Raw genomic sequence first — 14079 nt, 5'->3', positions numbered from 1 at the left:
GATATTCGCTAAATCCTTATTAATGGTTCGAGTTTCTACTTATCTATATCTAAGGATCTAAATGTGATAAGGAAATGGATAGTACGTTAGATATTAGTCTTAATCCATTGATCTTACAATGGTTCCTGAAACAAATTAAAGCTACGGAAAAATTAATGACGTTGTATACAGTGCAATTCAATTTTCTTTGATTATTTTCTTTGAATCATAGAATTCTACATACGAGCCCTTGTCTTGCGTACTTGACACGTAAGTGCTAAATAACCAGATGTGGATGAAACTCGTACTTTATCTGTAACATATTTATTTATAGGATTAGTACATAAAAAAAAAAAAACGACAGGAAATGAAAGGAAGAAATATTACGCACGAAGAAAATATCACTTTATCAAGACCTTGAGTTATCAAGAATTTGATTTTGATTAAATTGAAATACCAAGGTGAGAAAAGAACAGATCATCGCAGGATTTGTTTCTTAGCGACCAAATGACTTTGTAACAAACGATATCTATTACAAAAAGCTTGCAATAACTACGTTTATTCTATTTTTTAAGTTAAGTCTACAACAACAAACATTCGCTGTTATCGACTTTGCAAAGATGAACGGAATTCTTATTTATGTCTTTCAAATACACTAATAGCGTCCAAAATATTATACTATTAAAAAATAGGATCTTACCGCAGTATCCGCAGACTGCAAAATATTCGACTAAAATAACATTTCCTACGGTTTTGTAGGATCGCTGAAGCCAAAAATGAGCGTCGTTTTTCACGGAAATATGGTGTAAAAAGTTTCGGTCAACCTGTCGTTGTGTGACGTCCTCGCGAATTTTGACGAGCACTTTTTTAAATTTGATAATCTTAACTTACCGTATGGTTTACACTCTACATGGATTCGAATCGTGAGTATTGGATTAGATTTGGGTCATTTTTAATTTCCGGTCACTGTGAGGCGGCCGGTAACGCAGATTCCTGAAGTTAATTGTGTATACGCAGTTAATTGATTAATTACAGGATTGATACATTTTTATGCAAAAAGTATAAAAATACCGTTTTTTACAATTTTGCAAAGGAGCAATTTATATGTAGTAGGTGAGTATACATATATACATATGTATATGGTAGAAATACTATTTAATCTTACATGGTTGTATCAGTTAGTTTCTTAGCATCCCCAGTGGGGATGGTCTTACCGTGAACGGGAATCAAGATCATTGATTGAAATTATAACAGCTGAAAAATGTTGCTGTCGCGTGGTCCATCAATTTTGAGAAACATATATGAATTAAATGGAAGAAAACAGACTGGAGTGAATTTACAACAGATTCGTAAATGGTAAATATATTACATAACCTCTATTTGAAATGAGGTTAGATTTGTGTACTCTTGTATTTACCGTAAAATTTTTAATATTTATAATATATTCAGAAATATAGGAATTATTCACACACACACACACATAATAATATGTCATACATATAATTCATATGTAATAAATATGTATAATGTATCCTATCTCAAGCACATCTAAGAACTCATTGTAAATTCATTGTCTCAAAGAAGTAATTGATTCAAATTATCAAATATTTTTAGTTGGACCTATCGTACAGTGACTGAACCTAAAAGAAATTGGAAAATAATAGCTGAATGCGTGGGCGGAGTGGTATGGTGGTGGGTCTTCTGGAACGCATGGCACGATTATGAGCATATTACTGTAAGTAATATAATTATCGTCAGCATACTTTATTTGAAAAGATATTTTGCAATAATTAGTATTTTTTAAAATACAAGATACTTAAATGAATAATTTTCTGTATTTGATACATTTTATTGCATTTTATACTATATAATGCACACACACATATTTTGTACTTTATGTTAAATATTCGATTTATATTCTTGTACATTTAGGGTCATTTCCCTGAAATACGTCCGATAGAGTGGTCTGACGAAGAATTGGGAATTCCACCAGATGATTAGATAGTCAAACAGATTTTTTCTGTATAAAAGATATTGAAACTTTGGCGTATATGTGTCAATGGTTTTGATGTATTTAAATATTAGATTACTACCATGTTAGAACTCGTATATAATAATATATTAAATATATTATTTATGTTTTTAATAAAGATATCATTTGAATCATGTGGTTAAAAGTTTGATTCTTTATTCATTGTTATTTTATTAACAATTAGTTCATTGATAATTCCTATATACGTTTACGTACATTTGTAAATGAATTTTGAAAATATATGCAATAATTTTATTAAAATATAGATTTATATAAACTTTAACGATACGTAATAAAATACATACATAATATTTTTAATTACGTGTTGGCACTTTAATAGATATTGTCTTAGTCTCGAGATACTCTTTTAACCCTTCTGCGCCACTAAAATATAAAGGTAACAATGTATATTTTGTTTCAAAGTCATTTGATTAAATGCTGACAAACTTACAGCTCACGACCTATTCCCGACTGTTTGAATCCTCCAAAGGGAGTTTGAGGCGTGATAGCATCGTAACAATTTACCCTATTCGACGATAATTTTTTTAAGTAAAGTTCCATTAAGCTCTGTCAAACATACATATAACGAATACGGAATTGCTATGAAATCTTTACCAAACGCTTCCAGCTTGTACCGCTTGTGCAAACGTCAAAGCTTTATCAATATCTTTACTAAGAACACCAGCGGCAAGGCCATAATTTGTATTGTTTGCACGTTCGATAACTTCATCCATTGTTTCAAATTTTAAAATAGATTGAACAGGTCCAAATATTTCTTCTTTTGCAATTCTCATATCGTCAGTCACGTTTGAAAAAACGGTAGGCTTAAATTAACATTAAGATGGTCACACAAAAATAACAAATGATATAAAAAACATTCACTTAAAAAATTATACCTTGATAAAATAACCAACATTGCCGTGACGTTCTCCACCAACTTCTAATACAGCTCCTTCTTCCTTTCCTGATTTAATTAAACCTAAAACTTTATCAAACATTTCTCGATCAACTTGTGGTCCCTGTTGAGTTTCAGCATCAAAAGGATCACCGACTTTTGTTTTCAACGCTAATTGTTTAGCGCAAGCAACAAATTGATCATAAATTTTAGTATGTACGAAAGTACGTGAACCGGCACAACAGTTTTGTCCATGATTCGCAAATATCGCATTATAAGCAATTTCAGCTGCTTTTTCGACTAGAAATTAATGTACATACTTATTAATTCTCTTATACTGTTATATGTTAATAATTTAATAAGTGTTTTATCAACATACTGTCAACATCATCAAAAATAACCAATGGACTTTTGCCACCTAGTTCAAGAGAAACACGTTTAAGATTACTCTTAGCAGAAGCTGCCATTATCAGATGACCAACCTATAAATCATATACCAAATGTTAATATAGCTTTGTGAATTAGTATAATAATTAACGATATATACAAGATACCTCTGTAGACCCAGTGAATGCAACTTTTTGAATTCCTGGATGTTCGGCGATAGCTGCACCAGCTGTTGGACCATAACCGGTAATAACGTTTATAACGCCGGGTGGAAATCCAGCCTCTTTAGCAAGTGCTGCGGCATAAAGGGCACTTAAAGAAGTTTGTTCAGCTGGCTTCAAAACGATAGTACATCCAGTAGCCAATGCTGGACCCCATTTCCACGCCAACATAAGAAAAGGATAATTCCAAGGGATAATTTGACCTACTACGCCAATCGGTTCCTTGCGTGTAAGTGAAACAAGATTTCCATCTAAATAACAAATATTGTACATGAGCATTTATGAAACACCGCTCGTTTACTTACAGATGTTAAACATACCTACTGGAATAGTGTCTCCAAAAATCTTATCACACCATCCAGCGTAATAACGTATTGTATCTATGCTGGCTTCTATATCGGAAACTGCATTTGAGTATGTTTTTCCATTATCCAAGACTTCAAGAGTGGCAATATATTCCAAATCTCTTGTAATAAGATCTGCAAACTACATACATCCGAATATTATAATTAAATATAAAAATGTTAACATAAAGCTTATTAAAAATATTATTCAATTATAAAACAAATAATATACTTTGTTCATAAGTTTTCCACGAACAGATGGATCCATATTTCGCCAATCTGATCCTCTACTAAATGCTTGACTTGCAGCTGCAACTGCCTTATCTACATCTGCCTATATTAAAGAAAGTAAATATTTAAGATAACCTAATATTTGATATAAAAAATTTTCCATAATATAATGAAGATTACAAAATTAAAGTATAATACCTTATCACCTTCAGAGATATCTGCAATAACAGTACCGTCAGCTGGATTTATAGTAGGAAACTTTTTACGACTCACTGAATCCATAAATTCATTATTTATAAATAACTGAAAATATGTTAATGTTAATATAAGTTTCATTATTATTGTTCTTATTACTATTCTGGTGTCAACATCTATGATTGTCAGAATATAAGATATAGACTACGTATGTGTAATTTTTATAAGATACGATTAAAGGTTATATGTTTCTTCTTATAAAAATTAATTTTTATATCTTCTACAGCTAAACAATTTACCTGAGTATATTTAATATCCGGCATTTTACGATTCATTTCTGCAGATGTATCTCGTCAGACGCGCTCAGCGGTAGTCACCGTACTATCAATAAATAATTCAACATATATGGAGCAGCGCATTAAATACTGCTTCTTGTTGTTATCAAATATTATCACGAGAACGAACCTCCTAACTTTATTCGAAGTCAATTAACTGCATACATATGTATTTAAAGATACAAAATACTTATCATAAACGAAAACAATATTTTACAATAGACATGATTTATTGCTACATATTTTTGTTAAAACGTTTATCTATTGTCTTTTATGTAATAAATATTTATATTACTACATATATTATTTATATTGTAGTTTTTGACACAAGAATTAATTAAATAGCATAGCTATTTGAGATAAGGTTACATCTGCTCATACTTTTATCTGAAATAAATATGTACACACACATATCTATATATGTACCTATATATATTGATGTTCAAACGCACGCGATTACATTTTTATAATAAATATTTTTCGGTAATCTATAAGGTATAAAACTACATAATCTCATTATTTAAATTGATAAATCAACGCATTTAAAAGAATACTTCTTGTGGTTTATAACATTTTATATTTCATTGAAACGATATTTATATATAGAAACGATATTTTCAATCATCTTTCAATAACTTTTGCTAAATCATTACCGAAGTCATTTAATTACTCGACAAAGAAAATATTTCGTTGCTACGGAGTATTAAATCAATTTCGCTCACTTCTCTGTGGATATATTGACAGCATAGTACTGTCTTACGAAAATCATTCGTAATAAAAACAGAAATTTGTGTTAATGCAATCTCGAGAGCTGTAGAAATTTAGTAGTAATTTATTAGGAAAACATTTAACATGAATACTGAACAAGATTCGACTAAATTGGACGAAGTCCAGGATACGGTAAATTTTAGTTTAAGATAACCACTTATGTAACTTTTATATTATTTACTACATGAATCGAGAGAAGTAATTGATTTTACTATTTTGTTTCAAATGAGTTTCTGAGCATTTTTTCTAAAAAATAACTTATATAGCCTTGTCCAAGGATAGATTATACTAAAAAAAGCGACGGACCGCCTCTTTATTTTCCTCAACCAGGAGATGAGCTTCCGGCGCAACCAGAAGAACGAATGAAAGCGATTGGTCCATGGGCAACCGGTCGTGTAAATTTTACACCTCAAGATGGTTTAACGGGAGTTAGACCAGTTGTTGATCGATATTCTGTAACTAGCTTTGGAGCACCTCAATGGAGAGCTCATAATCAGAAATTTTTTAAACAATCGGATGAGAAGATTCAAGAAGCACAGTACGCAAACAAACCTGTACATTAACATTGATATCTTATATTATTAGCTCAAATAATAATAAAAAGCATGATATTTTAGACTTGCTATAAATAATGCACAACGATGTGTCGAAAGATCGTATAAAGAAGCAGATAAGATACAGTTGAAATCGACAGATAATTTAAAAAATCGTGCAAACGAAGTATATCGTTGGAAAACTGAATTAGAACATTTAATACTTGAAATCACGAAAGAGATAGAATTATTGGAAGCTGAACATCGACGAGTAAAGCATTCTTTGTCACTCCTTACAGTTCCAGAATCTATCGCTGGCGAATTCCTACAATTACGATCAAAACGACTAGAGTCTGACCTTATTAGAGATGAAGTAGAGGAAGAGCTTACCAAAGTTAATATCGTTAATAACATAGTAAATGTATAAAGAAAAAAAAAAATTGTAGGAATAATATACATACGTATAGTAGCAAATACATATTAATTGTTATAGGAGGTAGCACTTTGCTCAGAAATACGCGATTTACTTTGTAGAACTCGGGAACATATAGAAATGCAATTAATCGAATTAAAGGCAGCAAAAGTAAGAATGGAAATGGATTGGACTGATAAAACTGATGCTTATGACATTGATTCCCGCAATATACAACTGAAAAATGATTCTCCCATTATCTTGTGGAAACTCGGAGCTACAAGATTTCCAGCAGGGTATGTATCAGAATTAACGTTTTAATTTACAATTAGCATTAATTTAGATCAGATTTTGAAATTTGTATAAATTATTAATTCTTTTTCGTTAGACAATCGACACCTTCGAGTTATGAACATTACACACGAGAAAGTTTAACTGATGCAGAAGCAGCCAAGCAGAGATCTGTAAATTTAAGACTTACTTTAGATTCTACATATAAGAATTCCATTAAAAATCTCCGAGATCAAGCGACTCGCGTAGATCTGGTTTTAAGTCAAAAGATTAAACTTACTGAGGATATTCGTTTACAATTAGAAAAAGAACTACTTCGCGTAAGTTCAAAATTCATTACGTAAAATTGCCGTATCGTAACGATAAGAATTCTTTTAGTGTTTACACGAACTTGCAAATACTGAAAAATCTATAGAAGAGCTTCGTCATTCAACAAGAGGATTGGATTGCGTGATGAAAGTAGCGCAAACAAGATTAGCGAATAGGTTACAACGACGTAATGTAGAAAGTTGCCGTGATACTTCCCAATTCTCGTAAGTATCTTATTAATGAGCTATTATATATTATACTTGATAATATAATATAACTAAATAATCATTATAAGATATATAAATTTAATTTACTTGTAACTTTGCACAAAACATATTTATCGTAAAATATGCTTCATTTAGTTTGGTGGAAGAAGTGAAATTACTTAATGAACGCACATCAGCTATGTTAGCGGAATTAAAACGAGCCGAAGATACGCAGGCAGGTTTGGTAAAAGCGAGAAGTGATCTTGAACGAGAAATAATCGTAAAACGTAAAACACTGTACATAGATAAACAACGTGGGCAGTTGTTACGCTCATTTTATCCTTCAACCATTTAATGATAAACTTTATATTTTGAAGCTTTTAACAGGCTTGATAGGAACACAGCAAACACGAGTAATTTTATAAATATATTTTGGAAGTACACGATTAGTTCACGCAAAAATATAATAGTTCTGTAATAATTTTCTTTTAATATTTTATACAAAAATGAAAAATATATGGCCTGGTTACCTTGGGGTTTTTATGTGATGCTTCTTACATTTATGTATAATTAAATTAAACGTTATATATATATATATATATATATAAATATAAATATAAAATCAGTTTAAGTTAATGATATTGCTTTAAAATTAGATTAGTTACAAGAAAAATATGCATAATCACAATTCGTCATGCGGCTGCATATAATTCAATACAAATTCGGTGAGATCGTCTAAATTTCGAGCACCATTGTATTCAGAAACTTTAAGTCCGTCGCGATATAAATACAAAGTCGGAAAACCATCTACTTCTTGTTCATTGCACAATTCTTTACTTACATCGAGAGTACAGTCTACTTTTGCTATTTTCACATTGTCGTTTGTTAAGAATTTTTTCCCAAGATCTTTCCAAATAGGCGCTAAACGTTTACAATGCCCACACCAAGGTGCGAAAAACTTAACGAATGAAATGCCGTTTTCGATACCATGTTTAAAGCTCTCACCAGTTAAACTGAGTACAGTATGAGTTGTACTATCTAAATTTTCAGTCTTACTGTTAGCTTGGTCATTTCCTTTCTCAAGCATTTTTGATACATAAACTTTAAGCTCTTCATGAGTGCGTTGCCCAGCATATTTATCCACCTATATATTCATACATACCAAATATTATTGAAATTAATTTTTGAAAAGAAAAATTTCTGCAAAATTTAATTTCTGCAAAAGAAAAAAGGATAAAAACGATACTTAAATTTTACCTTTTTTCCATCTTCAATCCAAAGCAAGGTTGGATATCCTTTTATATCAAATTGTCCACAAACACTACGATGTTGTGTACAATCTACTTTAGAAATACTAACATAATTATCATTACGTAAACTATTAGCTAATTCTTCCCAGGTAGGAGCTAATTTTTGGCAGTGGCCACACCAAGGTGCATAGAATTTTACAAAATGATAGCCAGTAGATACATGTTTGTCGAAAGTATCCTCCGTTAATTCCAATAAACCATTTACTGGTTCAGGAGGTGTTGGTGCCTCATCTTCACTCTAGTTCAGAAAATTTAAAAAATGCAATTGAACACTAAGATTGGGTATTATCATATATTATAATCTAATATACGTGTTTTTTATAATTACTTCCAAGGATATACCCAGCTGAGCAGTAAGAAAAGATGTTAAAGATGGCAAATCCCTTGTACCTCTGAACTTAGTACCTTTGGCTTCTCCAGCTTTAAAAAATTTTAATCTGCAATATTAAGAACCCTAAAGTTTATTTCTTTATAATTGTATACGTATATATCATATAATGTCACAAATATTTTGTGGAATATATCTATATCACACATACGTAGGATAACCAGTAACATCATGCTCTGTGCATAAACTGTTATCTGTAGTACAATCTACTTTAGCAATTTTTATATTCTTATCCTCTAAGTTTGACATTTTAGCTAATTGTTCCCATGTAGGTTCCAGTCTTTGACAGTGACCACACCTGAAAAAAGTAAATATTCTTTATTGTAAAGGCTACATAACACTGATATCAGTAATAATATTATTCCAATGAATTTATAGATATATAGAAAAAGATCTTTTTAAAATAAGATGCATACCAAGGTGCATAAAACATGATAAAATGATTTTTCTTCTGAATTTCTGTTGAAAAATTATCTTTAGTATACTGCATAGTAGTATGTATATGATCTCCTTGTTCACTGTTAACTTGACTCAGCATAAATATAAATAAAAGGATATGCTTTTTTAACATAATAAAATTCGATGATTTCGCACTCATATTGATGAATAATTAATATTTTACTAAATGATTAAATATTTAAAAATAAATATGCTACTATCAGAGGTGGTAAAAACAATAATTTAAAAAATCTTTAGCGTTGCATCACGTATACTTTTAAGATTATAGTTTCAAGACGATTTCACACTTTAAGCAATTCAGATTTTTATACTGCTTAAATAGTAGTATAGACTGATTTTTTGTTATTTAATAATTTTAACTATTATTTCGACTACACATTAGCTTCCACAGTCCCACACAAATGGATCGAAACCGCCGATTCCGCCCCCATATGATAATAATACCATCCTAGTGGCAACATTTTATCTTAAAGTTCCTATAAATGCTTCTAGTACTGTGACTTAAAAATTTCCTTTACTACAATGGCTCTGTTATAATTCATTACAGGTGTCAGAAAGGAGATTTTCTCTCATTATTTCAGTCATTAATGATTATTCGTTTTTTATGCAATGTTAAAATAGTTATTTATATCTTAGTAGATAAGGAAGTTAAATTTCTACAGTACGAAATAATTAAAACAATGATTGTATTTATCTCTAATCTCTTTGTTATATCAAATAAGCTAAACAATAGATACAAAAGATCGAATTCAGTAATCAAAATAAACTTGTATTCGATATTGGCTATTTTGTCGGCATATATAATTATTATATGATTTACATGTCGTTGTCATACAAAGTGGGGGAACATTCATGATTAAGTCATCCCGTATCCCGAGGATATCAATGTGTAAACAATGTACGTGATAGATACAGTATGAGTGGCGTAAAGAAAAAAGCTAATCATTTAGCAGTGTTTAAAAAACGAACGAAGAATGACGATAATGCTGAACTGTCTGAAATTATTATTATATCCGCGAGAAAGAGTGGAAATTTAAACCTCTCATCGAGAGGACTATTTACGGGTATCCATATTATTTAAAAATTACATATATAAATGTTATTCGATATCATTCAGACGCTTGATATCTCGATGCAGTAGTCATATACTATAATGTGCATGTTTGTTCACACATCTGTATTACATTATAGTTTCTATAATTTATCATTTATATATTGTTTTTTTATTTATTGTGATAGAAAATAAATTATACATTTGTTACATATACAAAATATCATTATCTTACAACAATATTATACATTTTATTCAATATATATATCATAAAGAAAGTATTACGTTAGCGATAAACGTATACTTATCAGCTTAATGCTTTTTAGTTGCAATTCATTTTTCAATTTCGTTACTGATAAACAATAAAAGTTATTCATTACATTTTTGGACCTTTTTTTATTTTTGCACCCATTTATATATGTAAAGCATGAAATCTGAATCATTAAATAAATGTTATTATATATTACCTTTTCAATTTCAATTGTAGCCATGAAACTATTTGTTTATGTCGATTCATAGATAGCTTTGCATGTTAGATTGTGAATAATGCAATAGAACAAGCAATATTTACAGTATCATCATCAGATTATCATATGCGTATCAAGGTAAGTTATTTTTTTAAAAGTGTCATATTTTATGTTTAAATTGAAATCCATATTAGTTAAATTATGTTAAAACTAACAAAATCTATTATAGTACCTAATAGAGTATGGAATATAAATGATTTAACTGAAGAAGAAATAAGGGATTTACATTTTGAGCTTGATTATGTACAAGAAACTGAAAGGTGGTGGGAACAAGAACCTCTCCAGACATTGGACTTAAGTTGTAATACTTTAAAGAAAATTGATCCACAAATAGAAAATTTGACAGAGTTAACTACATTATATGTAAGTATAACAGTTTTATATATGAAGAAATTGCATATATGTAAAACACTATGTAATAAACTGTAATCTTTACAGCTGCACAATAATCAGTTGGAAGATTTGCCTGCTGAAATAGGAAATTTAAAAAAATTAAACATACTAAATTTATCAAATAATAAATTAGAAAAATTTCCACATGAATTTTATAAGCTAAATGAATTACATGAATTAAATTTAAAAAATAATAGTATAAAGGAGCTCGATCCAGCAGTTGGAGACTTTGTGATGTTGACCTATCTGGTATATTATAATAACTTATTTATATGTTTTTAAGACAAACTTGTATACTTGATCTTCTGAAATGTTGCACATGTTTAGGATTTATCATATAATAACTTGATTGAGTTACCAATTGGAATGGGATATTTAGTAAGACTAACTTCCTTGGATTTAAGTCATAATATGTTAAAGGAATTGCCACCTGATTTAACAAATATGAGAGGTATGATTTACAATAATGTGTCTATTTATATGATTTGTTTAATTTAATTTTTTTTATCATATGTTTAATGTATAATATCAGTTAGAAGAAAAACAGTTTCACACTGCTTCTTCCTGTATGACAAAAATTTAATAAAAAGCATACATATTTTTTGAAAATAGCATTACAAAAGTTAAATGCAAGTTATAATCAGTTGGAAATGTTGCCACCTCTGGGTGAATTAAGGAAGGTAGAAACAGTGATGTTGCAATCAAACAAATTAACAACATTTCCTGATATATCTGGTTGTATACTATTAAGAGTACTACACTTGGCTGATAATAACATTACTGTACGTACTATTATATGCTGATCTAAGCATATATAGTGATTATTTATGGAGAAATAAATAGCTTATATACGCATTTCAGTTATATACATAGAGAAAATTCTTAATGCATTTAATATATCTATAAAAAGATATATTGTTTAATTTTTCATAAAATATTATAATAATTTATAATTAATAACAACATTATATGTAATGAAAATGTATATATAATAGATTTTTAATGTTTATTTTGCATAATTTATAGGAAATTGATATGTCTTGTTTAGAAGGTGTAGGACAATTAAAAACATTAACATTAGGAAATAATCAAATTGAAACAATACCAGAAGAAATAATAAAACTGGTGTACCTAGAAATTTTTGATTTATCACACAACAAACTAACTCTGTATGTTACTTTGTATACATTATTATTTTACTTTAATGAAATATTTTCGAAATAATATTTGTTGTGTTTTATAGAATACCAAAATACATTGGCCTACTGCCTAATTTAAAACAATTTGCGATTGACGGGAATGATATACAGAATGTTAGAACCGACATAATACGATGCGGTACATCTCGAATTTTAAAACATATACGACAGGGTATTAAAAGTACAAACTTGGATGTGAAGGAGCACGTAGCAGATACTAGTACAAATATTTATCCAGATAGGTATCTGATTTAATTAAATTAATATTTACTGTAGTGAGAACTATCAGTGGGAAATTATTTTTAATTAATTTACTATACTTAGGTATACAATGCAGAGTACAAAATTGCTCAGTTTGGCTGGACAAAATCTTACTGAACTACCTCAAGAAGTTCTTGAAAATGCATGCAAAGCCGATGTAGGTACAGTGGATTTAAGTAGGAATAAGCTGTCTATCTTACCTGATAAATTATGCATAATTGAAAGAATCGCCGATTTAAAACTGACATCTAATCAACTAACACATATACCAGAATGGATTGGTGAAAAATATAAGTATCTACAGATTTTGGATTTAAGCAGAAATCTTTTACAATCACTTCCCATCAATTTTGGCTTGCTTAAATATTTACAAGAACTTAATATCTCATTTAACAGGTATTGTACGCTTGTATGCAGTATGGTAGTATGCACTATTTATATGTAATATGTAATAACGTATATTATATGAATTACGTTATTGCATTACAATTTTTGCTTTTACAATATATATTCACACATATGTAAGTCAAATCTCGTTAAAACTTATTGGTATATTATATAGGTATAAAGAAATACCAGAATCTGTTTATGCTATAAATTCTTTAGAGATATTAATAGCGAATGACAATTTAATTACCGATATCGATGTACCATCTTTTCAAAAATTGCAAAAACTTGCGATATTAAATCTCGCTAATAACAACATTGGATTCGTACCGCCAGAACTAGGCACTTTGAAGAACTTACGGTAAGTCGAGATAAGTAAATCGTATTCATTAAATACATATATGAATATTATAACATCAAGTTTTTTTTAGGAATCTATCTTTATCTGGAAATTGTTTCAAACAACCTAGACAAGCAATTTTAGCAAAGTCTACAGAAGAAATCCTAGCATATCTTAGAAACAGAATACCTCAGTGAAATTAATAAATTATTACAGAAAATTTAAACTAAAGGAAGAATATGAAGATAAGGACAAGGATACAAATGAACATGTGTCAACAAAGTTATATGCCAACTATATAATGTTATTGTAATAATAAATTCTTAGATAAATTATCTAAAATAAATTAATTGATTTTATATTATGCATTATTTAATTTTCCTGCATAATATAGAAAGAATATATAATATTATTTAGTAATATGTACATTTTGTGCTTGTTTTATGGACAAAATATACAAAGATAAGCTTCAAGATGCATTCTGCGTTATAATAACAGACAAAATACATATAATTTACTTTTTTGTCGTTTATCTCTTCCCCATTTATAAGATATAATTAAAATTTTCTGGTCTAGAATACTACTTTATTTCAGACTAAAAATTATGATTTTTATGCTTTCTATCT

At 29.3% G+C, this 14079-nt stretch overlaps 5 protein-coding genes across 6 annotated transcripts; 3 read left to right on the top strand and 2 right to left on the bottom strand.

Moving 5' to 3' along the window:
* Nucleotides 1-946: 946 nt before the first annotated feature.
* On the top strand, nt 947-2156 carry Ndufb2 (NADH dehydrogenase (ubiquinone) 1 beta subcomplex, 2, 8kDa). The gene is made up of 4 exons (XM_033342775.2): nt 947-1092; nt 1158-1335; nt 1594-1714; nt 1912-2156. The coding sequence occupies exons 2-4, from the start codon at nt 1241-1243 to the stop codon at nt 1978-1980; spliced, it is 285 nt and encodes a 94-aa protein (XP_033198666.1). The 5' UTR covers nt 947-1092; nt 1158-1240; the 3' UTR covers nt 1981-2156.
* Nucleotides 2157-2316: 160 nt separating this feature from the next.
* On the bottom strand, nt 2317-5440 carry LOC117161329 (aldehyde dehydrogenase 1A1). 2 transcript variants are annotated; one of them, XM_076626269.1, is made up of 11 exons: nt 5342-5440; nt 4584-4665; nt 4288-4392; nt 4091-4192; nt 3835-4000; nt 3461-3765; nt 3286-3388; nt 2908-3206; nt 2627-2835; nt 2463-2537; nt 2317-2395 (listed from the first exon to the last, which is right to left on the bottom strand). In XM_076626269.1, exons 2-11 carry the CDS (start codon nt 4617-4619, stop codon nt 2326-2328), a joined length of 1470 nt encoding a protein of 489 aa, XP_076482384.1. In that variant the 5' UTR covers nt 4620-4665; nt 5342-5440; the 3' UTR covers nt 2317-2325. The 2 variants fall into 2 exon arrangements, with proteins under 2 accessions (XP_076482384.1, XP_076482385.1); XM_076626270.1 differs by lacking the exon at nt 5342-5440 and having other exon boundaries at nt 4288-4361; nt 4584-4924.
* A 309-nt stretch (nt 5441-5749) lies between these two features.
* Nucleotides 5750-7493, top strand: Tektin-A (Tektin A). The gene is made up of 6 exons (XM_033342773.2): nt 5750-5925; nt 6005-6314; nt 6414-6628; nt 6721-6943; nt 7002-7156; nt 7295-7493. The coding sequence occupies exons 1-6, from the start codon at nt 5750-5752 to the stop codon at nt 7491-7493; spliced, it is 1278 nt and encodes a 425-aa protein (XP_033198664.2).
* Nucleotides 7494-7608: 115 nt separating this feature from the next.
* Nucleotides 7609-9697, bottom strand: prtp (thioredoxin domain-containing protein pretaporter). The gene is made up of 5 exons (XM_033342774.2): nt 9253-9697; nt 8988-9134; nt 8777-8885; nt 8396-8686; nt 7609-8282 (listed from the first exon to the last, which is right to left on the bottom strand). Exons 1-5 carry the CDS (start codon nt 9432-9434, stop codon nt 7821-7823), a joined length of 1191 nt encoding a protein of 396 aa, XP_033198665.2. The 5' UTR covers nt 9435-9697; the 3' UTR covers nt 7609-7820.
* Nucleotides 9698-9893: 196 nt separating this feature from the next.
* Nucleotides 9894-13812, top strand: LOC117161328 (leucine-rich repeat-containing protein 40). Its single transcript, XM_033342769.2, has 10 exons — nt 9894-10359; nt 11043-11236; nt 11312-11515; nt 11594-11717; nt 11879-12048; nt 12293-12435; nt 12510-12707; nt 12790-13122; nt 13289-13474; nt 13545-13812. Exons 1-10 carry the CDS (start codon nt 10212-10214, stop codon nt 13648-13650), a joined length of 1806 nt encoding a protein of 601 aa, XP_033198660.2. The 5' UTR covers nt 9894-10211; the 3' UTR covers nt 13651-13812.
* Nucleotides 13813-14079: the final 267 nt, after the last annotated feature.

This window comes from Bombus vancouverensis, chromosome 18 (assembly GCF_051014615.1).
Source record: "Bombus vancouverensis nearcticus chromosome 18, iyBomVanc1_principal, whole genome shotgun sequence".
In the NCBI taxonomy this organism is placed as follows: Eukaryota; Metazoa; Arthropoda; class Insecta; order Hymenoptera; family Apidae; genus Bombus; species Bombus vancouverensis.
This window is presented reverse-complemented; position numbering and strand designations above follow the sequence as displayed.